Source organism: Chinchilla lanigera, unplaced genomic scaffold (genome assembly GCF_000276665.1).
Source record: "Chinchilla lanigera isolate Chin_1 unplaced genomic scaffold, ChiLan1.0 scaffold00034, whole genome shotgun sequence".
NCBI classification, from domain to species: domain Eukaryota; kingdom Metazoa; phylum Chordata; class Mammalia; order Rodentia; family Chinchillidae; genus Chinchilla; species Chinchilla lanigera.
This window is the reverse complement of record NW_004955435.1, coordinates 12387488-12414586: the sequence shown is the minus strand read 5'-3', so window position 1 is coordinate 12414586 and position 27099 is coordinate 12387488. Positions and strand designations below refer to the sequence as shown.

The 27099-nt window shown below is 43.1% G+C and overlaps 1 protein-coding gene across 5 annotated transcripts; it reads left to right on the top strand.

The window, feature by feature from the left end:
- The first annotated feature begins 5785 nt into the window (after window positions 1-5785).
- On the top strand, window positions 5786-27012 carry Clcc1 (chloride channel CLIC-like 1). 5 transcript variants are annotated; one of them, XM_005388838.2, is made up of 13 exons: window positions 5787-5898; window positions 6266-6328; window positions 10950-11089; window positions 11594-11695; window positions 15642-15749; window positions 16579-16800; window positions 17023-17163; window positions 18358-18451; window positions 20467-20564; window positions 20792-20938; window positions 22895-23236; window positions 24464-24734; window positions 26697-27012. In XM_005388838.2, the coding sequence occupies exons 3-12, from the start codon at window positions 10961-10963 to the stop codon at window positions 24689-24691; spliced, it is 1611 nt and encodes a 536-aa protein (XP_005388895.1). In that variant the 5' UTR covers window positions 5787-5898; window positions 6266-6328; window positions 10950-10960; the 3' UTR covers window positions 24692-24734; window positions 26697-27012. The 5 variants fall into 5 exon arrangements, with proteins under 5 accessions (XP_005388896.1, XP_005388895.1, XP_013371975.1 ...); XM_013516521.1 differs by having other exon boundaries at window positions 24464-24739; XM_005388839.2 differs by lacking the exon at window positions 26697-27012 and having other exon boundaries at window positions 5786-5898; window positions 20792-20914; window positions 24464-25692.
- The last annotated feature ends 87 nt before the right edge of the window (window positions 27013-27099 follow it).

Sequence of the window (27099 nt, the reverse complement as noted above, 5' to 3'; positions counted from 1 at the left end):
CAGTTTCTTACATTTCTTTCTAAAATTCTTTGGCTAATTTTTTTTTTTTTTTAATTCTTGCCAACTGGATAACTTTGTGCTCCCCTCCCCTATCCCTCTCTCTGTGTGACTAGGGATGTAATTGATGGCCTTGCACCTCCTAGGCAAGCATTGTACCTGTGAGCTATACCCCAAGCCTCTGCCAGGATTTTATTACTTAAAAATCACACTGTAGCCTGGGGATGTAGCTTATCGGTAGAGTTCTTGCAAAGCATACACAAGGCCCTGGGTTTGATCTGTGGCACCACAAAATAAAGACACATTTTATACATTGCAAAATGTATAAAATCTAACTTAGACTCCCATTCTGTGGAATTGATGCTTCAACATAGAAAATCTAGTTAGCTTTTTGGTATTTCTTGTGTCCAAAGGTGTGTGTGTGTTACTGGAGACTGAACTGAGCTACTTTTGCGCTGAGCTACTGTGCTTTTGAAAACATTGGGATAAGGTCCAAAACTGAATTACACTGTTCAGTTGCCCAGGCTGGGCTCAAACTTGAGATCTTTCTTTCAGTTCTGGGATTACAATCCAGATTGTCCACAGTTTTGTTTTGTCTTGTCTTGTTAATCTCAGGCAAGCAGAAGGGAATTCTGCTAAAAGTAGGGCAGTTTACACCCAATCTTAGTTTGAGACATTTTAAATATTATAGAAGGCACCTTGAATAAGTTTAAAACTGGCAGAAAGGGCAATTTTTTTTTATATGATCTCATTTTATTTTTGACAAAAGTAAGATACTGCTTTTCTCCCCCAAAACAAAGTGTTCCTGAACATCAAATGATTTCATCCAAACCAAGTGAAAATGGTTTTTCTTCCGGGAAATCAGAAACATTCAAGGAATCCAAAGCTTTCTTAGCATTGCATACAGAATACTTGAGACACAAGGTAGATGAGCTATTCCGCATATCAGCTGGCTTTGAGGACACCTAGGGTTTGTTTCCATTTGTCTTAGAACTGGCCACGGGAAGTCCCTAAGCAGAAGATGACAGTGGAACCCTCGTTTAGTAGTGCGTATTTGTGATGCATAATGAAAGTGTTCACTGTGGGTAGTTGGTACATATCCGTATCCATCTCAGTCCTTTTTACTTCCCCTCCCTCCCCATCCCCTAGTCCTACATACCCTTCCCATCTGCAAAAGGTCTGCCTCCCTGTTCCCTACCTATTACTTTGCTTTTTAAATTACTTACACTTTGGATTTCTCATATTAGAAACTATATGATACTTAATCTGTGTCTAATTTATTTCACTTAGTGTTGTGGTCTCAAGGTGCACCCATTTTCCTATGAATGACTCAAATTTATCCTTCCTGGCTCAGTAGTACTCCACTGTGTGTATATACCACAGTTTCTTTATCCTTGCATCCTTTGGTGGACATACCATCCTCTTTTGCTTGTGAATGGACCAGTTCTTCCACCCTGATGTGCTTAGTCATTCCTTGGGGCAGCCCAGGGGGAGGTATTGCACAACAGGAACATTAGAACCCAAAGGGTATCAGTGTTAGCTGTGCCCCCTGCCGGAGGCGTCCTGAGGGGAGCTGAGTGGGCACCTCTGCAGCTGTGACAGCCCTCCTCTTGTTGTGCATTGAGACATTTCCCCCCACCTGTTCCACAAGCAGATTTTTCATGGTTCCTGTGAAGACTTTTCCTAAGGGGAATACAAAAAATGTTACACCAGATACAGACACCGAGGTTTGGAGCTTCTCTGGGCACATCACCTCCAGGAACCTCTGTGTCTGGAAGTTCCAAGCGAATTAGTTTCCTTCTGTCCTTTTCCTCCTTCCTTTCCAAACTCCCTCCCCTTCCAACCATCCTTCCTCTCACAAAAATTGTACACATTTGTGAGGTACCAGTGATTTTTTCCAATATATGTATACATTATATAATGTTCAAATCATGGTAAGTATCTCAAATATTTGTGGTGAAACCGTCAAAATCTTCTCTGAGGCTGGGCGTGGTGGCGCATACCTGTAATCCCAGCACTCAGGAGGCTGAGGCAGGAAGATGGCTGCAAGTTCAAGGCCAACCTGGGCTACAAAGTGAGTTTAAGTCCAGCCAGAACTGCATAGTGGAACCCTATCTCAAAAAGACAAAAAAAAAATCCTTTTTAGTGTTTTTTAAAAATATATAATACATTGTCATTATTGATGGTCACCTTATTGCACAATAGAACACCGAACTTATTTCTCCTATCTGGCTCTAACTAAGGACAGCTCATTAATACAGACCAGTTCACCTTTATGGTAAAAGTTCATAGGACCAGGCATGTGGCTCAGTGGTAGAGTCCTTGTCTGGCATGTAGGAGGCTCGCGGCTTGATCTCCAGCACTGTCAAAAAGAAAAAAAAAGTTCATAAAGTTATATATTCTACCTTCATCACTGTCAGGGGAAAACTTTTTAAATTGTCCTAAACTGGATGTGGTACACTCCAGTAATCCCAGCTGCTTAAGAGGCTGAGGCAGAATCACAAGTTCAAGTCCAGCCTGGGCGATTTAGTGAGACGCTATCTCAAAAACAGGTGGAGATACAGCTTAGCGGTAGAGTGCTTGCCTAGTATGCTTGTGGTCCTGGGTTCAATTCCCTCTACTAGGGTAAAAAAAATCCTCCAAGTTATAAGATTCATTTCTTTTGTTATGTACTAGACAAAAGTATCAAATTGTTTTAGTTCATTAATATCTGTATGTATATGTCCTTTTTCCATTACTCTGTACTACAGAAGCATAGGAGTAAATGGGTTTTTAAGGTTCATACACACAAAATAAAAACAAAAGGTTCACACAGAAAAAAAATAAGAGGACTGAAGTATTTACTTTCTGAGTCCTCAGTTGCAGAGGTGAGAAAAGAGGTTTAGGTAGAAGGCAGTGCAGGGTTTTTTTTTTGTTTTTTTTTTTTTTTTTTTTTTGTACCAGGAACAGAACTCAGGACCTTGGACTTGCCAGGCAGGCACTTGTGCCACTGAGCTATATCCCCAGCCCCAGTGCAGGGTTCTTAACTCAAGCAGGACCTTCAGTAGTCTGATTCAGTTGTGCTCTTTGCTTTTGTTTTTCTCAAATTTTATTTTTTAAATATTTAACTATCTTTTAAAAATTGTAACGTCGAAGGGCATAATCAACAGTGAAAGGCAACCCATGAAATGGGAAGAAATATTTGCAAATTCTACCCATTAAGGGGTTAATATCCAGGATAGAGAATTCCTAAAATGCAATATTGAAAAAAACTAAAAATGTGCAAAGGACTTGGATAGACATTTCTCCTGAGAAATGGCAAATGGCAACAAGCATGTGAAAAGCTGGCTGGGTGCAAGGCATGCATTTGAGTGTGAGCTACTTGGAAGGCAGCTCAGAAGTTTTAGGCCAGACTGGGCACATAGTAAGACCCTATTTCAGGAGAGAGAGGGGCAAGGGGAGGGAGGGAGAGATGGGGAGAGAGAGCAAACTCAACATCACTAGTCATTAGAGAAATACAAATCAGAACCACTTCTATCAAAAAGTGTCAGAATGCGGAAAAATTGGGACCTGCGCAGTGTTGGGAGTGCAAAACAGTGCAGCCTGCATGAAAAGCATGAAATGTTTTCTCAAAAATTTGAATTACCAGCACTCAGGAGGCTGAGACAGGAGGATTGCTGCAAGTTCAAGGCCAGCCAGGGGTACAAAGTCAGTTCAAGGCCAGCCTGAACTGCTTGATGAAACCCTGCCTCAAAAAGACCAGGAAAAAAAAAAAAAAAAGAACTACCATGATTCAGCAATCCCAATTTGAGTATTTAAAAGAACCGAAAGCAGGACAACCCACAAATATTTGTACATTTATCCATGGTGTTATGGTTGAAACATTGTGTCAACTTGGGGAGTCTAGAGGTTTGGCTAAGTGATTCAGCAGGAAGCCAGGATACTTACTTTGTATACATCCTGAGCCTGTGGAAGAGGGGGGCATGGAGATTATGTGAGAGCTACAAGCCCCTTAGGTGGGGGTAGCCTGTTTACAAAGTAAGGCAAGAAAGAAGCTGCTTGCCACCATTCCTCCCTTTGCTCTTGTTGCTTTGCTACCTTCCTACTCTGGTTGCTTTGCTGTTCGGCTGCCATTCCCCCCTTTGCTCTTGTTGCTTTGCTACCTTCTGCCTCCGAGCCAGTCAGATATGGACTGAAACCTCCACAAACTGTAAGCTAACTAAACCTTTCCTTCCTTCATTTTGGGCGTCGGGTATTTTGTCTCAGCAATGAGAGAAAAGTAACCAAGACACATGGTAATAGCATAATTTCACAAGAGCTGGAAGGCAGAACTGACCTAAGTGTCCATCAACAGATGAATGGATAAACTGCTGTGACGGTTCATTTTGCTTATAAACTCGGCCAGATTCAACATCTCTAGAGATACTGGCACGTGTGTCACACGTGAGTGGGGAAGACCCACCTTGAATGTTGGTGGCGCTGTCCATAGTGGGGGTGCCTGGGTGAAGGGGAAGAAGGGGGCAAGTTCCCACAGCTTCACTCTTCCTGAGCGGGTCTGTTTTTGCTGAGGCCATGGCTGGGGACATCAGATTCCGGATTCTAAGTCTTTGAATGCGCACCTACACCAGTGACTGTAGTGGCTTCCCGCCTTCAGTAAATCCTCTCACAATTGTAGTGTTGCCTCAGTACTCAGCATTAATTGGTTCTAGTGGAACGAGTACCAAAAATAACCCGTACCAAACAAATTGTTTTGGCTGGAAAGAGAAGTGAGTCTCAGGCAGTGGATACTGATAAGTTCTAGCTTTTATGTTGAGTATGAAATAACAAACACTGGGATAAATTTTTTTTTTTTTGTCGAAGTATGTAGAGTACCAAATTCAATGAGTTTCAAAGCAGCTGAATTCCAAGATATGACTATATGCCTATCTATCTATGTGTATATATATATATATATATGGTTATATGTTTGATTCTGTTCCTCTGGAGAGCACTAACAATAAGGGTGTTACAATGGAAAATTATATAGGATTTGTTTTATTTATTTATTTTTTTTTGTCTTTTTGAGACAGGGTCTCACTATGCAGTTCAGGCTGGCCTTGAACTCGCAATGATTCTCTTGCCTCAGCCTCCTGAGTGCTGGGATTACAGGTGTGGTGTGCCACCACGCCCGGCTTATATATGCTGTAAAAAGGAACCTTACACCTCTGTAAAAGTGTCATCTCTTATTTGGAGAGTTTCCTGAGATTGCAAAGCCGGGAATTAATGTCAAAAACAAAAGCAAAAACTATTCTGGCCGGCTATGGTGGCATACCCCAGTAACCCTTTTTTTTTTTTTTTTTTTACCCCAGTAAGCTTAAGTGAGAAAATCACAAGTTCAAACCCAGCCAAGGCAATTTAGCAATTCAGTAAGTCATCTCAAAACCCAAACAAAACCAAAAATGTAGTTCACTGTTAAGGCCCTGGGATGAATCACCAATACCAGAAAAGGAAGAAAGGAAGAAGAAAGAAAAGAAAAAAAAAGAACTGTTTTCAACACCCCTATAAGGACTATCCTTATCATCTCATTTAAAAATTTATGCTCAAAATAGACTTATGGTTTTATTCTAAACGTTATGCACTAGAATTTATAAAATGAGTTACAAAATACGCTTCGTTTGCGTTTTATATGTTGCATTTCCATGAGAGACTTCACTTGCAGCGATGGTTGCTCTGAAAATACAACGCAAAGCGCTGGCTTGAAACGCAAGGGCGCCGTCCGACCCCGCCCCCTCAGCGGACCAATCAGCGGCGCGCGTGGGAGGGCCGTTCAGCCGCCGGCCGAGCGAGTCGATGAGCAGGCGCCGAGGGCGGCGCGCGGCTCGTCGTGGTCTCCGGCCCGCCAGGCAGGCGTCTTCCGGGAGAGGCGGGCGGGGTACTCGCGATGTGAGTCCGTGGGGCCCGCTGTGTCTGTGCAGGCGGCAGGGCTGCGGGTTCGGGGGCTCGCGGGAGGCGGAGGGCGTTCCCGGGCGGGGCACCTGCGGCCTGGAGCGGCTCCGCGCCTCCGGGTCTCCTCGGCGCGCCGAGCCGCGGGGCGGGAGGCACTGCCGGAGCCCGGCGACCCCGAGCGGACGTCGCCTCTTGTTGGTGTCGGTTACGTCTGGAAACTTTACACAAAATTTGGACGAACACAGCCAACAAAATAGCCCGTATTTAATTGTAGTTTACATTTGGAAACTCCAAATCTATTTTTTTTGTTTTTGTTTTTTTTTTCCGGTACCGGGAATCGAACTCACGACCTTGCGCTTGCCAGGCACGCGCTGTGCCGCTGAGCTAAATCCCCAGCCCCGGAAACTCCGAATCCAGAGTGTAAACAGTTAAGTGCTGTACGCCTGTGTGTTTATGGTGGGTGGTGAGCATCGTTCAGCTTTTCTCAGGACCTGAGACTGAGAAGTGGGGTTCTGCGCGGGAGTGGGTGTCTCCCGGTGCTCCCCGGGAGAAAAAGGCAGAGGATTTGGAAAACAAAGACGAGGCGAAAGCCGGGGTCGGGTGGAGTTACCTCTGGCCTGCTGAGCGGGAGGGCTGACCTCAGCAGGAGGGGCGTTTATTCTACACTTGCATAGTACCCTGGGCGGGGGTGCTGTTGCCTAGCGACTAAGGACTGCAGTCGTCCTGCGGGATGCCTTTTTTTCAAGACTGCGGTAGCTGGGCTGCCTGACCAATAACCAGCTCCAGGGGCTCCCAGCAGTTCCCCTCCGAGCTTCTCCTCATCTAGGAACAGGTTGGAAAGACACTTTTAAGTTGGAGAGCCGTGGCTCCAGGAAACTACCCAAACATGCGCGAACTAAATTGCAGCCCCCTGGCTTTCATGCCCCGGTAGACTAACACCGACTCTGACCGTTGAAGTCGCTGCCTTCCCCGTTGCACGCGTTACTTCGTTAAAATCAAGGAGTTGTGCCTGCCCTCCACGAGTGGCCGGCGGCCCCGTGATCTTTCTGACGGTTCTTCGGTCTCATGGCTCCTGTTCCGACCCGCTTTTCAGTTTTCCCGGTTTGGAGAGGTGGATCCAGAGGCTCCCTCGCCAACGAAGACCCTGTCCTCTCCCAGTAACCCTTCAGCACTTTCCCCAGGCCGTTTACGAGCCCAGCGGCCTTAGCCAAGTTGTTGTCCTCATTTAGCAAATGAGTAGAAACTTCCAAGAGTTTTTGTGAAGATAAATGAATCAGGGTATCCACAAAATATTAGCTGTGATCATTGTGTATGTTTTCATTTTGGTATTATTAGTACCAAAGCCTGAGGCAGATGAGAACAACGGTAAGAGTGGTGGAAACCCGGGCAAAGAGGCCGCCACCCGCCGACAAGTCGGAAAGTGACACAGATGTCACCATTAAAGTAAACCAATGTAGGACGGGTACTTTCGCTAATATTCTTTGTTGAACATTTGCTAATAGTCTTGATCTGGGGACACCTGGTCTGTTGCATGAGTAGCTTGTTAGAAATGCAAGATCTCTACCAAACCAGGCGTGATGGTGCACGCCTGTAATCCCAGCACTCGGGAGGCTGAAGCAGGAGATCGTTGCGAGTCCCGGACCAGCCAGGGCTATGTAGTGAGCTCAAGACCAGCCTGAACTGCATAGCGAGACCCTGTCTCAAAAAGAAAGTAAAAAGATAAAAAAATGCAGGGTCTCAGACTCAGAAACTACTTTTTAACAAGTACCCCAGCAGATTTAGATGCAAGAACCCATGGAGGATGGCACAGGAAACGGAACTGCATCAGTACATGTCCAAAGCGCACCCTGATTACACTCATCACGAGTTGGTACGTGTATATAATGCATCTTAATCAGGTAACGCTGAACTCACCACTCACCATAAACACACAGGCTTACAGCACTTCTTTTTTGCAGAAGGTGAGTTCTTCCAAGACTTTCTTCCTAAGTGTAATTCTGGTTTCCCCCCCAATAAAGTATTCAGTTATTCACTGTTTCTAAGTCCCAGGAGTTTGACAGTGATCTCAGTATTTTTATTTCATATATATATATGTAAATATATATATATTTTAAATACTTCGAGTAAATTTAGAAAATTATTTGCTCAATTCCTGTGCTCATTGTTTCTTTTTATAGTTTCTTGTCAAACTTCCTCAACACATCAGGAGTCTATAGGCTGTTGACTTTTTAGTCTTAAATTTTAAGAAATCCGTGTCCGTTTTCTAGAATTGCCATAATAAAGTACTGTGGATTGGGTTGCTTAAACAGTGATTTTAATTTCTTACAATTCTGGAGGCTAGAAGACAGATTACAAGTTTTATTTGTTTTGTTTTTGGTACTGGGAATCGAACTCAGGCCCTCACGCTTGCCAGGCAGGCAGGCAGGCGCTGTGCCACTGAGCCATGTCCCTGGCTTAGAGAGATCCTTGGTTTGTACGTGGCCTTTGTCTTCATATCATCTTCTGGATCTGTCTGTGGCCAAATGTCCTCCTCTTTGTAGGATATTAGATTGGGGTCAGCCTTTTATCTTAGTTCTTTAAAAAACCTTGCCTCCAAATACAGTCATATTCTGAGGTCCTGGAAATTAGCAATTCAAATATGAATTTTGAGGGTGATGTAATTTAGTCCATAACAATATCTTAATCTTATGCCTGTGTAAAAAATATTTTTTTTTGTTCAATAGGCATCCAGAAAATCTTGTAAAATGTCAGCGTTCACTTGGCAAATTATTAAAAAGTGAACACCCATGTGACTGCTGTCCGGGCTAAGAAATAGAGTATTGATGGGATCCCGGAAGCCCTTCAGTGTTTCCCTTGTGTCATTTTTGATCTCAGAAGTTTTCAATATTCAGTGTGCCCTTTGTTGTAGTACTGTATCTGGTAAAGTAGTTCCGTCGCTTTGTGAGCTCTTGTTAGCAGGTGAAGTCAGCCATCGCCCTTGCGCTTTGGCGGGGTAGCAGTCTAGCTCTCTGTGTCCCACTGCATCCATTCTCACATTTACAGATTCTGAGGCGTGAAGTTTGCTCTTCCTGTTCTTCCTCCCCATCGTGCGAGTTTAGCGTTACCTGATTAAGATGCGTTATGTACACGAACCAACTCGTGATGAGTGTAATCAGGGTGTGCTGCGGACATGTACTGATGCGGTTCTGTTATGTGCCATCCTCCATGGGTTCTTTCCAGTTTCTCACGATCACGTGAACTTTCTTCATTCTTTAAGCCTCTGATATCCTTTGGATCCTTGCTGTGGCTTTGATCGTTTGAATTTGCTGGTTACCAAACGTTTCATGAGTATATCATTTGTCACCCACTAGGCTGGGTGTGGGGCTTGGAGAGGTGAGAGGAAGGGCGGATTTAGCTCCGTGGAAAGACATTACCTTTCCACAGAGGAGTTCATGTTACTCTCCTGTACTGTGGTTTTCAGCTTTGGCTGCACATTGGAATCACTTGTGGAGCTTTAAAAATCCAGACGCCTGGGTCCCAGCCTCAGTGATTCTGACTTAATTGATGTAGGAAGTATCCAGAACGTTGGATGTTTCAGAAGCATCTAAGGTGACCCTGGTGTACAGCCATGGCTGAGAAGCTCTGTTAATGGAAGAGACAGACCAATAAAGGGCTCATTCCACCATGTGTTTCACTAGAAGAATAAACAAGCTACGCAGGGAGCACAGAGGAACATTTGGTTTTGACTGGAGTTACTTTTGTGTTTATAGCTGTTCAGGGGCTCCCTTGTATGTAGCGAGGCACATTCCCTTACCTTATATGTGGTAGGTAGGAGGTAAGCTGCCCAGCAGAACTTTCTGTGCCAGTGGAAACGTTCTATATTTGCAGTGTCCAGTGTTATGTGGCAATTTAAGAAATAAATTCAGTTCCTCATTTCCGCTGGCTACACTTAGGGACTCAATCACATGTGGCGAGTGGCGATTATATTGGGATAGTATGTTATACAGAGGCTTAGGGGAAGCAGGTCATTTTCTCTGAAAGCTTCTCTGAATGGTTTTGGAGTTCATTCTTCTCATCTGAAATCTTAATTTCACGCTTTTCTTCCATTTGTTAAAACGGGAGAGAATTTTGGTTAAAATAGGTTTTTTTTTTTTTTTTTTTAGCAAATTTGTTGAGCTATAAGTTACATTCAATACAATTCATTCCTTTAATTGGCTTCCTTTTATTTTAAAATCAGGTAATACTTCATTCTATAACATTAGAATAAATGTTATTTACCCAAATAAAGTAGAAAATTCAGTGGTTTTTAATTTTTTGGCTTTTTGAGACAAGATCTTGTTATGTAGTTCAGGTTGGCCTTGAACTCACTATGTAGTCTAGCTATCTTCAAACGTGCAGCAATCTTCCTGGCTCAGCCTCCTGAGTGCTGGGATTACAGGCATGCATCACCATGCCTGGGTCGGTGGCTAGTATATACACAGATAAGTGCAACGAATACCACAATTTTAGAACATTTTTCATTAATTGTACCGTTTAGCTACAGTACTTTGTATCGCTGTATGCACAACTGTAAGCACCCACTAACCTACTTTCTGTTGATATAAATTTGCCCATTCTGGACATTTCGTGTAAATGGAACCATGTACTATGTAGTCTTCTGTGACTGGTTTCTCTCACATACTGAAACACTTTCAGGGTTTATCCATGTTGTAACATGGTATCAGTACCTCCTTTTTGTGGCTAAATAATAGTTTATTGTATGGCTGGACCACATTTTATGTTGTACATATATATGTGTATTTTATATATGAATGCCATTTTATCATTTTTATTTCATGTACCTCCCTTAGTTACTATGCAGAAAGTATCTTAGCCCTGTGGGGGCTGAGGCAGGAAGATTGCTGTGACTTCAAGGCCTGCTTGGGCTACATAGTTCAGAAACAGCCTGAACTATGTAGTGAGACTCTCTTTCAAAAAAATGAAACCCAAGTGTTGTCTTAACACTAGAAGGAAGTAGTTTTTATTACAAAAATAATTATCTTTCATGATAGCTGGTACCATTTTTTTAGCCTCAAACAGGATGCTGTGTTCCCTGCTCCTTTGTGAATGTCTGCTGCTGATAACGGGTTATGCTCACGATGATGACTGGATCGACCCCACAGACATGCTCAACTACGATGCTGCGTCAGGAACAATGAGAAAATCGCAGGTATCGAAACAGGCGTGTGTGTAGGACCTTGTTAATCCTGTGATGGACATAGTCTGTTTTTGTTATTATTTGACACAGAGCCATGAAAGTAATGTATTAATGATTAGCAGTTATGCAGAATACATGTCTTTTTTTTTTTTTTTTTTTTTTTTTATGGTACTGGGTGTTGAACCCAGGACTGTTTGTATGCTAAGCAAGGACCCTACCACTGAGCTCTAACCTAGCCCCAGAATACCTCCCTAATATTCTTAATTTAAGATTACTTCAAACTCACCTGGTTATTTGTTTTGAATTTGAGTATAAAGCCCATCAAACTGTAAGCCAGTTTGATGTTAGTTCCTAAAACATATATTTGAGATTTTTATGTTTTGGTGGCACAATATAAGGGAAGAATATAGTGAGAAAAGTCATAAAATGATGAAATTGAACTTTTAGTCTTCATTAACTGAAGATTATTTTTATAGCTGAACTATAAAGAAATAAAATCTCTCTACTCTGTTTCAGGGGAAATATGGTATATTAGAGAAAAAAGATGTCAGTCCTGACTTGTCATATGCTGATGAAATGTCCGAATGTTACAGCAGACTTGATTCTTTGACTCATAAGGTAAGATGTTTTCCATCTATGTTATTATGTTAAATTTTTCTGTTTTCGGTAATGTCTGTGTTTCTGTGTACTATACAATTTATAAATTTTTTTGTTACTCTCATCTTGGTTTCTCTCATAGTACTTTGTATTTTTTAAATAACATTTATCATGTTACATTGTAATTATTTCCTTTCCAAACTTTAGAATTGTTGGCATAAAGAATATACTTTATTCATCCTTATGGGCAGAGTAGAATCCCAGTAAGTGCAGCAGATGAAGAAGTCGGCCCGGTACTAGTTTTTAAGCATAAAAGGCGCACCTAGAAGTACAAAAGGTTGTCATGTCGTGTGTCGTGTGCGGTGGCTGGTCATCCCTTCTTTCTCTTGGGCCTCTTAGAAATAACTGGCTGAGGGACAGCCGCGTTGCTGAGGGGTTGAGCAGCTTCGGTGGTTGCGGCGGGTGGGGAGGGCCTGTGCTCGCTGTGCTGCAGAGCGAGCCGGCCGCAGGGTGGAGCGGGCCTGGGGTGGACGGAGGGGTGGTTGTGACGTCCTTTGGGGTCACAGAGGTCTCGCCGTGCTGAAGACACCAAGACCGCTGACGGGAAGAGGCAAGCGTGGAACTTGTCTGAGGTAGGGCAGACAAACAGGGATAGCGGAGGGAGGGAGGGGTAGAGAGAGGAAAGAGCCTGAGGACTGGGAGAGTTTGTTAACCGACATCCGGCTGTGTCCCAGTTTAGGCCTGTAGCACGTGCTGGTGCTTCTTACCAAGTGCTGGCGAAGGAATGCTTGCCTGTCACTGGCTCCAGTTTCACTGTGTTTTGTGTAATGAGCTAGCTGGGTTGCACAGTGAGAAATTCAGAAATGCCTTTCCCGCCTTGGTGATTTTAGCTCAAACAGTGTCGAGCCATCATTGGTAAAATGGAGTCTTGAGACCTTTTTTTTTTGTGGTGCTGAGGATCAAAATTCAAAGTCTTCCATACGCTAGTCAAGTGCTCTACCATTGGGCGCCCTTAAATCAGTAACTAACAAAGAAAGTCATTTTAAAATTTTAAAAATAAGCTGGGCATGATGGCACACACCTGTAAGCCCATAATTCTGGGAGGCTGAGGCAGGAGGATAGTAAATTGGAGCTCAGGAGGGGCTGCTCAGTGACTTAGTGAGGGGATTGGGGAAAAAAGATATATATTGCACAGGTACAAATCCCTGTGATGAATATGATCTTGTGGTGGATTGAGAACTGATGGTCAATTTATAACCCCAGCTGAACTGAGTCAGCGTGGTGCTGGGTGTGGGAGGCCCACCTGAGGGTTGTTGCCGGCAGTGTAAGAGGCCGAACTGCAGAAGAAGTGGAAAAGCTGTTGGAGGCTTTTGGAGGCTGTTGGCAGCTGTAAGGAGCTGTTGGTTTTCCTGGAGGAACTTGTCAGGCTGACTTTCCTGATGAACTCGGCTGCTCTTGTCAGAGGAGGAGCTCGGGACCTCGCTGTTGCTGAGGATGGCCAGGGTTCACTTTGTGGGAGCTCTGGTTCTCACCTTGAGCATCGCTTCCTGGCTCCGGAGGGGAAGATGGTGCACTGCTCAGTCTCCTGGAGAAGCTTGTTGCGTTGGCTTTCCTGATGGAACTCAGCTTTCCTCATCAGTGGAGGAGCTCGGGACCCCACTGCTGCTGAGGGTGGCTGTGGTGCTTTTCGCGGAGCTCTTGATTCTTACTTTGAGTGTTGCTTCCTGGCTGCAGGGCAGGTCCCTCAGCCTGCTGGCACAGGTCCTTCATCCCGCTGGTACAGACTTTCTAGCTTCCACCACTGACCTTTGGGCCTTCCCAGCGCAGATCTGAGAAGCAGGCCTGCATGAGGCATTGTCGTGGGCTCGGCCTTGAGTTGGACTCGTGGGAGGCGTTGTCATAGGCTCTAGGTCTTCAGCTGGACTCATGCAGGACACTGGCGTGGGACCCAGGCCCTCGGTTGGATTCTTTGGTCTTTAGCGTGTGGACAGATTTCCTGCACTGTCTTTTTTGTATGTGACTCTTTGGATGACTGTTATAAATAATCTCATAATTAAGTGTCCTGCATTGTATTGTTTCCTCTTGCAAAACCCCAAACTATAACAGATCTTATGTAAAATATACCAGGAAAATTAATTTAAAATGAAATTAATAAAAGGGGAGCTCATGATAAAATTTAACACAAATTCAACATAGGTTCAATCCCTGTGTTCAATTTCCAGTACCAAAAAAAGAAAAATGTATATATGTTTATTTTTAATGAACTAGTTTATGAACTTGCCTTGAAAGCCTACAAAACTGCTGCGTGACTTGTAAGTCTGTGTGTGCAGTGCTTGATTACTGTCGTGTTTGTCAACGGAAGACATTTCAGTACTCAGCTAACTCATGGCCCACTTTTATTTATTTATTTATTTATGTTTTTTTTTCCCGGTACCGGGAATCGAACTCACGACCTTGCGCTTGCCAGGCAGGCGCTGTGCCACTGAGCTAAATCCCCAGCCCCTTCATGGCCCACTTTTAAAAGTGTAAGTTGTTACAAACCTATTTTAGTATTTGTAAAATACCCATTACGCTACCTCAACAGCTTGACCACTGTGGTAGGACTAAACTCAAAAGTCTGTTCTGTCTAAGGAATAATTATAGTTGGGAGTAGTAGTGCATGCCTGTAAGTCCCTGCTACTCAGGAGGCTGAAGCAGGAGGATTTTGAGACCAGCCTGGGTAATTTAGTGAGACCCCCGTCTCATTATAAAAATGGCTGAGGATGTAGCTCTGTGGTAGAATACTTGCCTAACATGCACAAGGTCCCAAGTTCAATCACCAGTTGTGATGGTGGGGGGGATTAAGTACTGAAATTTACTGAAGGGAGAAGCCCCAGATCTGCCTTCTTGAGCATTCCATGTAGGCGTGGGTGGTCATTCACGGACAGAAAGAAAAACAAGGTCAAAAGGAATATGCACATGCAAGAAAGTCTTTGCTGTGTTCTTCATTTCATTCCTGGATTCATCCTCTGTCCTTTTCTCCCCTCTGTGTGTCACATCCCCACTCCTCCCTTTCCTCCTTTCCTTCCACGAAACCGCTGCTTTGAAATTACACAGAGGTGAACTGATGCAGCTGCTGTGGATCTCGCCTTCCTGTTTCATGATCTTCAGCTTTAAAACTGTAGAAAGGCAGCAGAACACAGCGCCAGGTCAGGGCTGACCTCTGGACCGTGTTCCTCATTTGTCGCTCTCCGTTTGCAGGGAGCCCCGGGAAGCAGGCAAGGTCTGCACTGCAATGTAGCTGATAAAATGTAAGATATGAAGAAAAATATGGGGACTGTTTTAGAAACCCGAACATTGCAGTAAAAGACACATCGCCAGCCATTAGTCCCCCTCAAAATAACGCCCCTCTCTTTGAACTCACCTATCCCATGGTCCTTGCCGCTCTCTGAAACAGTTTTGGAGGTCCTCTTTCATGAGTGCCTTTCGTTGTGCAGTTTTGGCCACCTCAGTGGATGTCTTGAATTGATTCAGAGCGTTTACCTTTCAGGAGCATTTTGACTTTCCGGAAGAGCCAGAAGGTGCATGTGCCAGATCTGGTGAACAAGGTGGCCGAGGAGCAGCGTAATGTTCTTAGAAGCCCGCCTTCCCGTTGGATGGCGCCTGGGAGCAGTAGTCACTGTAGTTTTTGGTCGGGCCTTGTAAAGACACTCAGCAAAGAGGACTTCTGGAGTTGCTTCAGAAAGTAGCAAGAACTGTGGGATACATGTGTTTTCAAAGCAAGGGAGAATATTTTGAGCGGGATTAATGGCAATATGTCTTTTACTATAATTTTTAAATTTAACAGCATGTAGTTTGATCACGTGTCATGCAAGCTTGATAGAAAAAACTAAGTCCTTACTTTGATTTGATGGGGTCACCGTGTTAGAATCTCAAGTCATGTTAAAATTTGATACTCACTGCTGTTGGATTTATTGTATGATTGCAGATTGATGACTGTGAAAAGAAAAAGAGGGAAGACTATGAAAGTCAGAGTAACCCTGTTTTCAGGAGATACCTGAATAAGATTTTAATTGAAGCTGGAAAGCTTGGCCTTGTAAGTATTTGGTGGTGTGATGCTAGTCGATGTAGTGGTTACTAATTTGAAATCGAGTAAAGAAGTGGTTAGGTCTTAGTGTGCTTTAACAGAGTATCTGACCAGCTTTTTCCCAAAAGCTTTTCCTACCAGATGGAGAGAGCAGCCTGCTTTGCAGTGGTCTGTTAGAGGGCAAGCAGCGCAGACCACTTTCCTCTGCCTCCTGATGGGGATTTCATCCCCTCAGTGCACTGTGGTAGCACGAGCTGAGGGACCGGGCGGGTGACGCCCACCCTCCTGCTTTCTGCTGTTTTCACTGTCTTAGTTGTATAATGTAAGATCCTTATATGTTGAGGAAAAGAAAAATGTACTTTTATTCGTTCGTTCATTTTGTGGTCCTGGGGAATTGAGCCAGGAGCTTGTGCAAGCTGGGCAAGTATTCTGCCACTGCGCTTTTGTTTCTCATTTTGAGAAAGAGTTGCTTAGGGGCTTCCAGCTTGTGATCTCACTGCTGGGATTACAGGTGTGCGCCACGCTGCCCAGCTAAGAAAAGCATTTTCAGTAGTATTTTCTCCTTTCTGTTCATTGTGGCAGGTAATGTTTTGTGGAATTGTGTATCATATGCAAGTTACTGATTTTTTTTGGCACATGTGTTTGGTTTTCACGTTGGCCTTTGAGACAGGCGGATGTTACGATACATGTGAAATATTGCAGACGAATTACAGTTGTTACTTATTTTTTTGTGGCTTTGTGGATCATGTAAATGTTCCAAACTGGCTTTTATTGTCATTTTTCAATGAGTAATGTAATCAAATTCTTTTTTCTGTTGTTTGTGGGAAATTGAATTTAGCCTGATGAAAACAATGGTGATATGCATTATGACGCTGAGATTATCCTTAAAAGACAAACCTTACTGGAAATCCAGAGGTTCCTCCGTGGAGAAGAATGGAAGCCAGGAGCCCTGGACGACGCCCTGAGTGAGATTTTAATTAACTTCAAGCTTCATGATGCTGAAACGTGGAAGTGGCGATTTGAAGATTCCTTTGGGGTGGATTCGTTCAGTGTGTTGATGGTGAGATGGGATCAGGGTGACGTGATTAAGTTTCCTTTTTAAAAAAATGTTTTCAAAATGCCACCATAATTATGTTATGGTCACTCACCATGGTGATGAGCCAGCAGCAAAGCTGGGCAAATGATTTTGATTCCAGTTCTTTGGTTTTACCGATCGTTCCCCTGCGCTGGTGGCAGGGCTGGCTTCGCAGTGACCCTGACTCCGGCGTCTTCTCCTTTGCAGGTTCTCCTGTGTCTGCTCTGCGTGGTGATGATAGTAGCTACTGAGCTGTGGACACGTGTGCGTTGGTACACCCAGTTGAGACGTATTTTTGTCCTCAGTTTTCTCGTCAGTTTGGGATGGAATTGGATATATTTATATAAGGTATTAAATAGGCTCAGAGTTTACATATTGTTAAATGTAATTCATAGTGAAAAAAGAGTATACTTACAGCACTCTAGCTTCAGCTGTGGATGGAGGGTGGCGTTTGGAGGTGGTCAGTGGGAAGGTAGTAAATTGGCAATTTTCAGCTGTCTGTGGTTTTTTGGGTCTTTGACCATTGTGGGGAAAATGTAGTCCTGATTCTGATAACCAGTTCCTGCTGGGTAGCAAATGGGCAACTAAATTAGCACAGAGCTGGGTGGACACATTTTAAAAACAACTTAAGAACTCTTAGAGAATTTGGGGTATGTCCTTTTATTCCTTATTACAAATGATGCCAAAATGTCATTTTTTAAAAGTTAGGTTATAGGGGCTGGGGATTTAGCTCAGTGGCACAGCGCCTGCCTGGCAAGCGCAAGGTCATGAGTTCGATTCCCGGTACCAGGAAAAAAAAAAAATAGGTTATTTTTTTTTTTTTTTTTGGTTTTTTCTCCGGTACCGGGAACTGAACTCACGACCTTCCACTTGCCAGGCAGGCGCTTTTGCCGCTGAGCTAAATCCCCAGCCCCAAAAAATAGGTTATGTTTGAGTGTAAAGTGGTAAGTTTGTGGTGGGGTGTAGATCAGCGGTAGGCTGCACTTGCCTGGCGTGAGTAAGGCCTGGGGCTCCATCCACAGCACCATTAGAAAAAAAAGTATGTTCACAGTATAGAGTTTGGAAATGACCTAAGTAATTTTAAAAATTCACCTATAATTTTATTACCTATGAGTAATCATTGTCAGTGTTTTGACATTTCTTTCCAATCTTTTTTCTAATTTTTAATTATCTTTTGTTTATTTATTTTTTTGGGTACCAGGAATTGAATTCACAACCTCATGTTTGCCAGGCAGGTGCTATGCTGCTGGGCTAAATCCCTGGCTAATTATCTTTTAAAATTAGAGCAGGGTGTGGTGGTACTTGCCTGTAACCTCAGCTCTCAAGAGGCTGAGGCAAGAGGCTTGCCATGAGTTCAGGGCCAGCCTGGGCTACATAGTGAGACCCTGTCTCAGAAGACGAAACAGAAGAATAAAAATAAAAGTAATGGAGCAGCCTGGTTTGGAGAAGTGTAAAGGCACATTAAACGGAGGTGTTCTGGATGTGCGGGCCTAGCCGTCATGGTCAGCAGCCTCATGGTCCCTTTGTGCTGTTGTTGGTCAGCTAGCTTTTGCACAACATCAGGCTGAAATTGCCAAGATGGAGCCATCGGGCAACGTGTGCGCAGAGAAGATGGACTGGACTGGCAGTCTCTGGGGTAAGAGGCTTTTGTTCATTTGTCCCTGTTTTTAATAGAATTCCGAGTGAGAGAAAACAGTTATCACAGAGAACAAACTGAGACACTGGAGGAGGCCTTCCATGACTGAATCTTCAACATGAGAAGAATGTGTAGCTGGTGGTGGTGGCTTGTACCTGTAATCCCAGCCTGTGGGAGGCTGATGCAGGAGGATCATGAGTTCAAAGCCAGCCTGGGCTACATAGCAAGACTCTGTCTTTAAAAAAAAAAAAAATTAAAAGCAACTGCAGCCAGAGTTCTAGGTGTAAACTAGTGACATAGGCTCCTATAAAGTCACAGGGAGGAGTAGAAGCTGCGTATGTGTTGGCTCCCGTGTCTCGTTCCTCCAGACGGCAGAGTCCCGCTTTGCTCACTTGTTCCCTTGGTCCTTGGCACAGTGCCTGTCCCTCCAGGTCCCCAACAGAAGTTTATTAAAGAATTGAATGAGTGTGTACCCAAACTAAGCGCCGTCCTGGCTTTAATCTCTTCATACTGTCTTTGGAAGTCTTTTTTTTTGACTTTATGAAATCTTATGTTACCCATTTGGTAAACTTTAACAAAAGAAAAAATATAAAATAATAAAAAAAGTAAAGAATTTTTTTATTTTCACAGATCTTATAAACATTCCTAATGTTGTCTTTAATTATCTATAGTTAGCTTTGGGAAATGTATAGTGTTCAAGGGCGCTTGGTAAAGACAAGTCCATAACAGTGTACATAAAATAAAATAGAATCTCAGTAGATTCTGTAAATTGTGTTTTTTTTTTTATTTTAAAGAGAGAAGAACAAAAACAAATTTACAAACACAAAGACATAAATAAAATAACACAAAAACAACAAAAACCGAAGCTGGGTGTGGTGGTGCATGCCTGTAATCCTAGCACTAGGGAGGCTGAGGCAGGAGGATCTTTGCAAGTTTGAGACCAGCCTGCACTACAAAGTGAGCTCAACGCTAGCCTGAACTGCATAGTTAGACCCTGTCTCAAAACAAAAACAAAAACAAAACAACAAAAACCATACAGAATCACAAACAAGGTGATGGAAATTAACAGTGGTTGTTGTATCATACATTGTTATGTTCACATTGGTTACTCAGGTAAACAAATATAAGTATGTAAATTGATCAAACAATAAACATTAACTGTTCCTTTCAACAAAGCAATAGACATCAGTACTCGAATTATCTCAGCTATCTTCTGTGTATATATATATGTACTTTTTTTTTTTCTCCTTCCTTTTTTTACTTTCTCACTTCCCTCATCCCAGCTGTTCTTTCCTTTAGAACAGTTTCTTTCCCTTTCACTGTATCTGTTGCATCTCTCAGGTTTTATTTACTCTCTCAGGCTCTTACACTAGGGAGACATGTAAATTGTTTTAAAATTCAAATTTTGTAGAACATTTGTGGGAACTGCATCAGTTTAGCTGTGCTTTTTGGCTTGTGGGGATAGCAGAGTGCTGTAGAAAAGTGGGAAGAACTAATATTCCACTTTATTTTGTAAAAATAATAAAAAACTGACCTTTAAAATTGAACTATGGGGTTGTAGATTCACAGGGATTTATAAGAAAAAGAGCCTATAAACTTTTTATCCATTTTTTCCAGTGGTAGTACCTTACACAGCTGTGGTAGTACAATATCAGAGCCAGGATACTGACTGTGATACAACCCACTGATCTTATTCAGATCTCCCCACTTTTACTTGTTACTCATTGGTGTGTATAAAAACCTACTTTTAATTATTTACCTTTCAGAGATCCTTATAAAGTAAAATTCGTCTTTGTAAGGTAGGTAATTTGGGTTTTAAAAATAAACCTTATTTTGGATATAATATTAAGAAATTTTAATCAACAATTATAGGAAGTTTATTTAAAATTTAAAATCTGAACGACTGGTGGATAGACAAGAAGGGTCAAAATCAAAATTATGTTATTTGGGAATGAAAATGAAGCACAGCTTTAAAAAATGATTCCAGTGTTTTGTCTGTTTGTTTCGCTAAATAGAATGGCTCAGAAGTTCGTGGACTTACAAGGATGACCCATGCCAAAAATACTATGAGCTCTTACTAGTCAACCCTGTTTGGCTGGTTCCACCAACAAAGGTATAGAATATATTTTATAAAAATTACTTATATACAGTATTTTAAAAATCCTTTGCGTTTATAAAAAGTGTTTTTAAGAGTTGTTTTACTAATAAATCTTTGTCATAGAAAAAAAATTCCATCAGTGATTTTTCATAATTTCAGCCTGAACACACAATAACTTTGGGCTTACTCTTTTTATCTCAGTCTTTTGAGGAAAAAAATTAGGTTTTTATCTTTTCTTTCAGGCACTGGCAGTTACGTTCACCAACTTTGTATCGGAACCACTAAAGCACGTTGGAAAAGGAATTGGTGAATTTATTAAAGCACTCATGAAGGAGATCCCGGTCTTACTTCAGATTCCAGTGCTGGTAATTTTGGCATTGGCTGTCCTGGTTAGTATATTAGCACCATGGATTAACAGGATTTGCAGAAAGAAAGGCAAATTACTGGGCTTCTTTGCTGTTGTGTATCATGGTAAATCGTGCTTACTGGTATGAGGTGACTTTAAGTGAGAAATATTTATACTTCCATGTGTATTTTTTTTTTTTTTGTACCGGAACTCGAACTCAGGACCTTGCGCTTGCCAGGCAGGCGCTTGTGCCGCTGAGCTGTATCCCCGGCCCTCCATGTGTATTCCTATAATCAGGGAACTGCTTCTCATTTGTAGCTGTCACAGCAATAACAGAATAGCTTGTTAAATGTTTTTTCTTTTTATTTTATGAAAAATAAAACAAATTTTCATAGCCAAAAAATGAGAATAACAAGCGTTATCAAACTGTTTATTATTATCTTCAAGGTAATTACTCAGGACAAGACATAAACCGAAAAGATTCTTATGGAAAGCAAACATAATTTTAAATTTGGCAAATATACTGGAAGTATAATAGTCGGTATTAGTACACTGGAAGTCAGCTGATTACTTATCTTTGAGTAAGGGACCCTGCTTGGAGCGCTGAGGAGGGAAGAGTCTGCTCGAACAGACTCAGAAAGGGGTATGGAAAAGGCGGGGTGTGCCGAGAAACGGGGGGACCTGGCGGCAGGCATGAAGAATGTTGCTCATTATCTCCCTGTGGTCTGTTTGGCTTTTTGTAGTTGACTTTGAGTCAGTACCCCAAAAAAGCATTTGTCACAAAACAAAAAGTAAAGAATTCAGATTTGCCGTGGGAAATTCTTCTCCCGCGGGAAACAGAATTCACTACACCTTATTCACCCTGAAAGTGTCCTTTTCTTTGGTTTCTTTTGGTTTGTGGTTACAGGATTCAGTGGTTTTGAGGTGAGGTTTTATTAGGTGACATTAGTTCTATAGCAGTAGTTTAGTGCCGAAAATTATGAGTAAAACTGCATAGTTTCTTGTTTCATCTGCTTCTGAAGTGTTATATTCTGACTTTAGTTGCTCCTGTCTTCAAATAGTATATCCCTAGTACAGTACAGAGATTTTCTACTTTTTGTTCCTAGGACTCTTGCAGGTCTTTTTTTCTTTTTTTAATTAAAGAGACAAGGTGTTAGTTACTGTGTTGCTCAGGCTGGCCTTGAACTCATAGGCTCGAATAGTCCGCTTGCCTTGGCCTCCCAAGTACGCATTCTTAAAAATGGAAGACCACAAAGAGCTCCTGTGTGTGGGGTTTTATTTACAGGTATTTACCATATTACCAGGAATTAAAACAAAATTTGAAATCACAGGTACACACAAACCCACATCCCATGAGCCGTCAGAGGGTGGATCCCACCCTACCCCCTGAACCACTCCACCGTACTCACAGACGACAGGGAGAGACAGACGATGAGTCATATTGTGAAAAGTTTTTACTCAGAAGATTTCATCAAAGTTTCAGCAGCTCCCGCAGGGGTCCCTGGGCCACACTTGGAGAACTGCTGCCTAGTTTATCCCACCAAATGTGAATCCAAAACACACTGTTGAATTTTAGGTGTAGCTTAAGCCAAGTTTTTATTTGTAAAAAATAAACCTTCTGGAGAATATTTATATAGTGACATGCAATTTTAAATAATTTTGGCATTTACTTTCTTTAGTATAATGCAGAAACATACAGGTAATTTTTATCAATTAGCACTTTCTAATTTAAATTTCTAGGCCTCATTCTGTTCTTATGATATAAATTCAGTCTGAATGTGTCTAGCTGATTGAAATATTTACTTAATACGGAGTGATTTATTTAGTTTTATTGGCTACTGTGGTCTGTATTAAAGGTCTTTAGTGAAAAAACTGAAATAAACATAATTGTGTCTACAAATGTTAGGTAATATTGTTAACATACTGAATAACAAACCTCATAATTCCATTGTAAGTCAGCCATTAAGTCCTCACAAAAATGTGTTTCTTTTCCTGACAGAGTTTCTGCTATGGCGCTGGAAAGTCAGTCAGTGTGATGAGACATTTAGGGGGTCCTGAGAGAGGACCTCCCCCGGCCCTGGAGCCCAGTGGGCGAAGACGGCCGAGGGCAATTGACGATAGACGCCTTGGCGGAGCAGGTGACGCAGATTTCTGTTCCGGGCGCCCTTCTGGCTCCAGTAAGCAAGGCCCTTATGACAGAACGTGGGAGTGTAGAAGAGAGGCTTTGAGGGAGAGAGACGCTGGCTTGAGATTGCACAGTGGCAACGAGAGCCCTGAAGTGCTCCGGGCGTGTGATTTACCGGACACAGAGGCACAGGAGCGCCCCAAGGCGGTACCCAGTGTAAGTCAGCCGCTGTTTGCTTTGCTGTCCTTTCGTGCTAGGCCTGCATGCTGCCACAGAGCTTTGGATTGTCTTTACTCTTTTACCCTTCACTGTGAATTACTTCACTGGTGATGCTCTTAGTTGTTTTTTGTTTTTTTTTTTTTTTTGTACCAGGAATTGAACTTTGGACCTTGCACTTGCCAGGCAGGTGCTTGTGCCGCTGAGCCGTATCCCCGGCCCTTCTTCCTCCTTTCGGTCAGAAGTTAGTTCAGTTTCTTCAGAAGTAAAAGGAGATTTAAGTTTTATGCTAAACACTGTTTAACCATAGCTTGTTGGAGAAGACAGTAGTTCATAGGGAACCAACAAATGAGCATGACTGAGATTTCCACCTTTAAAGCGAGAGAAGGGGCCTCGCTGAGGGCCCGAGCACCGGGACCCCGGCGGTGCAGCCCTGCCAGCCCCGCTGGGTGAGCGCGGCTGCGGGTCGGGCCTGGCTTTCCCAGCTCCGCATCCTGAGCTGGTGAGACTGTACTTTCACCTTCAGAGTGGTGAGATTTTCCCTGGATCTTAACCAAAAGGCTGAGAAATGATATTTTCATGTTACTGGTTTTCGTTTTTTTTTTTTTTTTCCAAAATGGGGCGCTTTCACTTACATTTTGGGAAAGGATTTGGTATTGTCATTTACAGAGTTGGACAGTTACGAGCACATTTAATCTAGGATATTATAAAATCTCGTTATGGACTTTCTTCTAAAAATAAGTCTGTATGTACCTGGAACACCTGAGGATGTTCCTCCCCGCTTTATGGTCAGTGCTTGGCTACCCACCACTCGTCTCAAAAACGCTCTAGTAACTTCCAGTCTCACTTGAAGGGAACACTTAGTCTGCCCGGCCTCCCGTCTGCCACCTAGTCACTTTCTGCCGACCTCAGTCACAGGGCCGTGGCCGTTCCTTAAGCTCAAGACCCCACGCTTGCTGTCCACTGTCTGTAGACTTTGCCCCGCTGTATCAGATGCTGGTGACCAGTCCTCTTGACCCCTCCTAACTGGGTCATTATGGCTCCAGTGACGTCTGCACTCCTCCGTCTACCGTTCTGTGAGGCTTTTATATAATTATAATCCAGCACTGAAAGCAGGACTTGAAATGGTTTGCAGCTTGCTGCAGTGGAGCTTGTTAGGTATGTGTGATTGCTAAACCCTTATACTATGCTATTTAAGTAGTAAAAATGTAATTCTGTACTTTATAGCATAGCTTACCTATTCTGGACACAAAGCCCCAGGAGACTGGAGGGATCGCAGGAGAAAGCAGCCCGGCTGCTAAGCCTGCCTCCGTCCCAGCGGCCTCAGGGGCCCCCGAAGGCTCCCCTGGCGTGGGAGAGGCCCTGCTGAAGAGCGACGCAGAGGGCGGCCCCCAGGAGGGCAGCGTGTGCAGCCCAGCGTGCGGAAGGGAGCCCGTGAGCAGCCCCTGCAGCTAGCGCGACCGACGGCCGCAGCTCCGGAGTCTTCCTCTTGAGTTTTGTAAAGTATATTCTTAACAACTCTGTTCACTCTTCCCTACATACATTCTGGTATTTGCTACAAAGGTGCCATTTAATGATATTTTTTTGACAATCAGAATTAACAAGCACATGTATGTTTATATGTATGTATGTAAAAGTTTCTATTTAATTTCATCTTTTTAAGATAAATCCCATAAAGTTTTGAAGTGTTAATTTTGGAACAGGGTCTCACGGAATTTACTTTTTAAAATGAATATTCTGGTAGTGTTCACTTGGCTAACTAAGGTGACTGAGCTAGGGGGTACTGCATTGAAGTTTCCTTGCAGGAAACCCGTGTGTTCCCTGGCAGAGCCCCGCACCACCTCCTTCAGTCCACAGAATCATCTCAGGGTCCGTCCAGCCGACAGCTCAGCTCCCCCCGGCCAGCACAGGTCAGTGCGGCTGTGACGGGCCCCGCCTCCTCGCGCCTTCCGGTGGCACAGAACTGAGGAGTGCCGTGCGAATTCAGACTCACACAGCTTGCGTAGCCAGGAGCCTGTTTTACACTGTCAGCACACTTCGAGAATGGCTTTACTTTTTCCCTGTCCAATCAGTCTTACAGGCTTTGTAAAATCTGTTTTTCTTTTTGCTCAGAATCCTAGCAGTTGGCACTGTTGGATATTACTGTCGCTTAGACAAACCATTATTGTCCTGGCTGTATGATCTAATTTTTATAGATCTATACCTAGAGAAGAACATTATGGTAAGGAAAACAGAATAGGGTGTAATAGGTAAATCAAAAATGTTTCGTCAACATTTAAACTCCTGGTTTTTATATTTTTGAGACAGGGTCTTGCTCTGTAGTCTAGGCTGGCAGGCCTGGAACTTGCCATGTATCCCAACCACGCTGGCCACGAACTCATCATCCTGCCTCAGCCTCCTAAGTGGTGGGCTTATAGGTGTACTGTACACCATCACACCTGGATAGTCTCGTTGATTTTTTTTGTTTGTTTTGTTTTTTTCTGGTACCAGGAATCAAACTCACGACGTTGCACTTGCCAGGCAGGCGCTGTGCTGCTGAGCTAAATCCCCAGCCCCTAGTCTCCCTGATTTTAAAAAGCATTCTTTGTGATGCTGAGCCAGGAGGATTATTACGAGCTTGAGGCCAGCCTGAACTACATATGAAATCCTGCCTCAAAAAATCATTTTAAACCTTTTTTAAAGAACACTTTATGAGCTGGGTGCACACCTGTAATGCCAGCACTTGGAGGGCTGAGGCAGGAGGATCGTTGCGAGTTCGAGACCAGCCTGGGCCACAAAGTGAGCTCAAGGCCAGCCTGAACTGCATAGCGAGACCCTGTCTCAAAAGGATAAAAAAAATACATAAAACGCACTTTATGAATTTTGCATACGTCCCTAGTTAGCAGACTTCAAATACATTCAGGTGTCCTTTGTTTTAACCATATTCACACTACAAGTTATATTTAGCCAATTTCTAGAAATGCATCTGCCAAGAATAAAATCTTAAATTTTTTTTTTTTAAATCTTAAATTTTTAAGCAGGTATTTCTCAAAACATTTTTCAAAGTAGTGGCTTTTTGATATTTTCAACATGAAATGCAGAATATACCTATTTGGCTCCAGAAGTATTAGGTGTCTGAAACAATTTTACCTGTTGATATGATTTTCCAGTTTAATATTGCAAACCTATTTAGTATTGCATCTGAAAGGTAATCATTTTCATCTAAGAAATACAAAAAGATTTTAACGTGTAACAAATGGGTGAATGAAATGCCTGCAGTTCAGAGATCCGTGACCAGACTTTACTGCTCAGGGTGGACCTGTCCTCTCAGCTGTCAGCGGCTCGGAGCGCCTCAGGTGACAGGCACACGGTGACCGTGAGGGGAGAGGTAGTGCTTCGTGCACTCCTGACTGCTTTCAATCCCCAAGCGAATCCTTTCTAAGAGCACTGCGACTTTCGTCTTTGTGCCCTTTCATTGCAGATGCCCGTTGGGGTGGAGCCTGCCCTAACAGCTAGCGAGGCAGCATGCTGCCGCCGCCGAGTGAGCGCAGCAGCTCAGGGAAGACGCGGTTAAAGCAAGCAGCCTGTCAAGGCCAGTTATTCCAGAGGAGCGATAAAGCGTGTTTGCAGACTGGCCATATTTGCCGCTAAAATTAAGGCTCACAGTAAAAAAGCTTTTAAGAAAATCAGAATGGGGACAAACAGCTGTTAAAAGCATTTTTTAAATGAACAATGTTGGGTGTTTACAGGAGCTAAGAACCACTGTATACACAAAATAAACATTTACTTTTACACGACTGTGGTTAAGCTGTCAGCGTGTTCCCCGTGTGCAGCTCGTGTTCCGTGACCCGCCTCCAGGCCCCGCTCCTGTCCCTTCCGTGCTG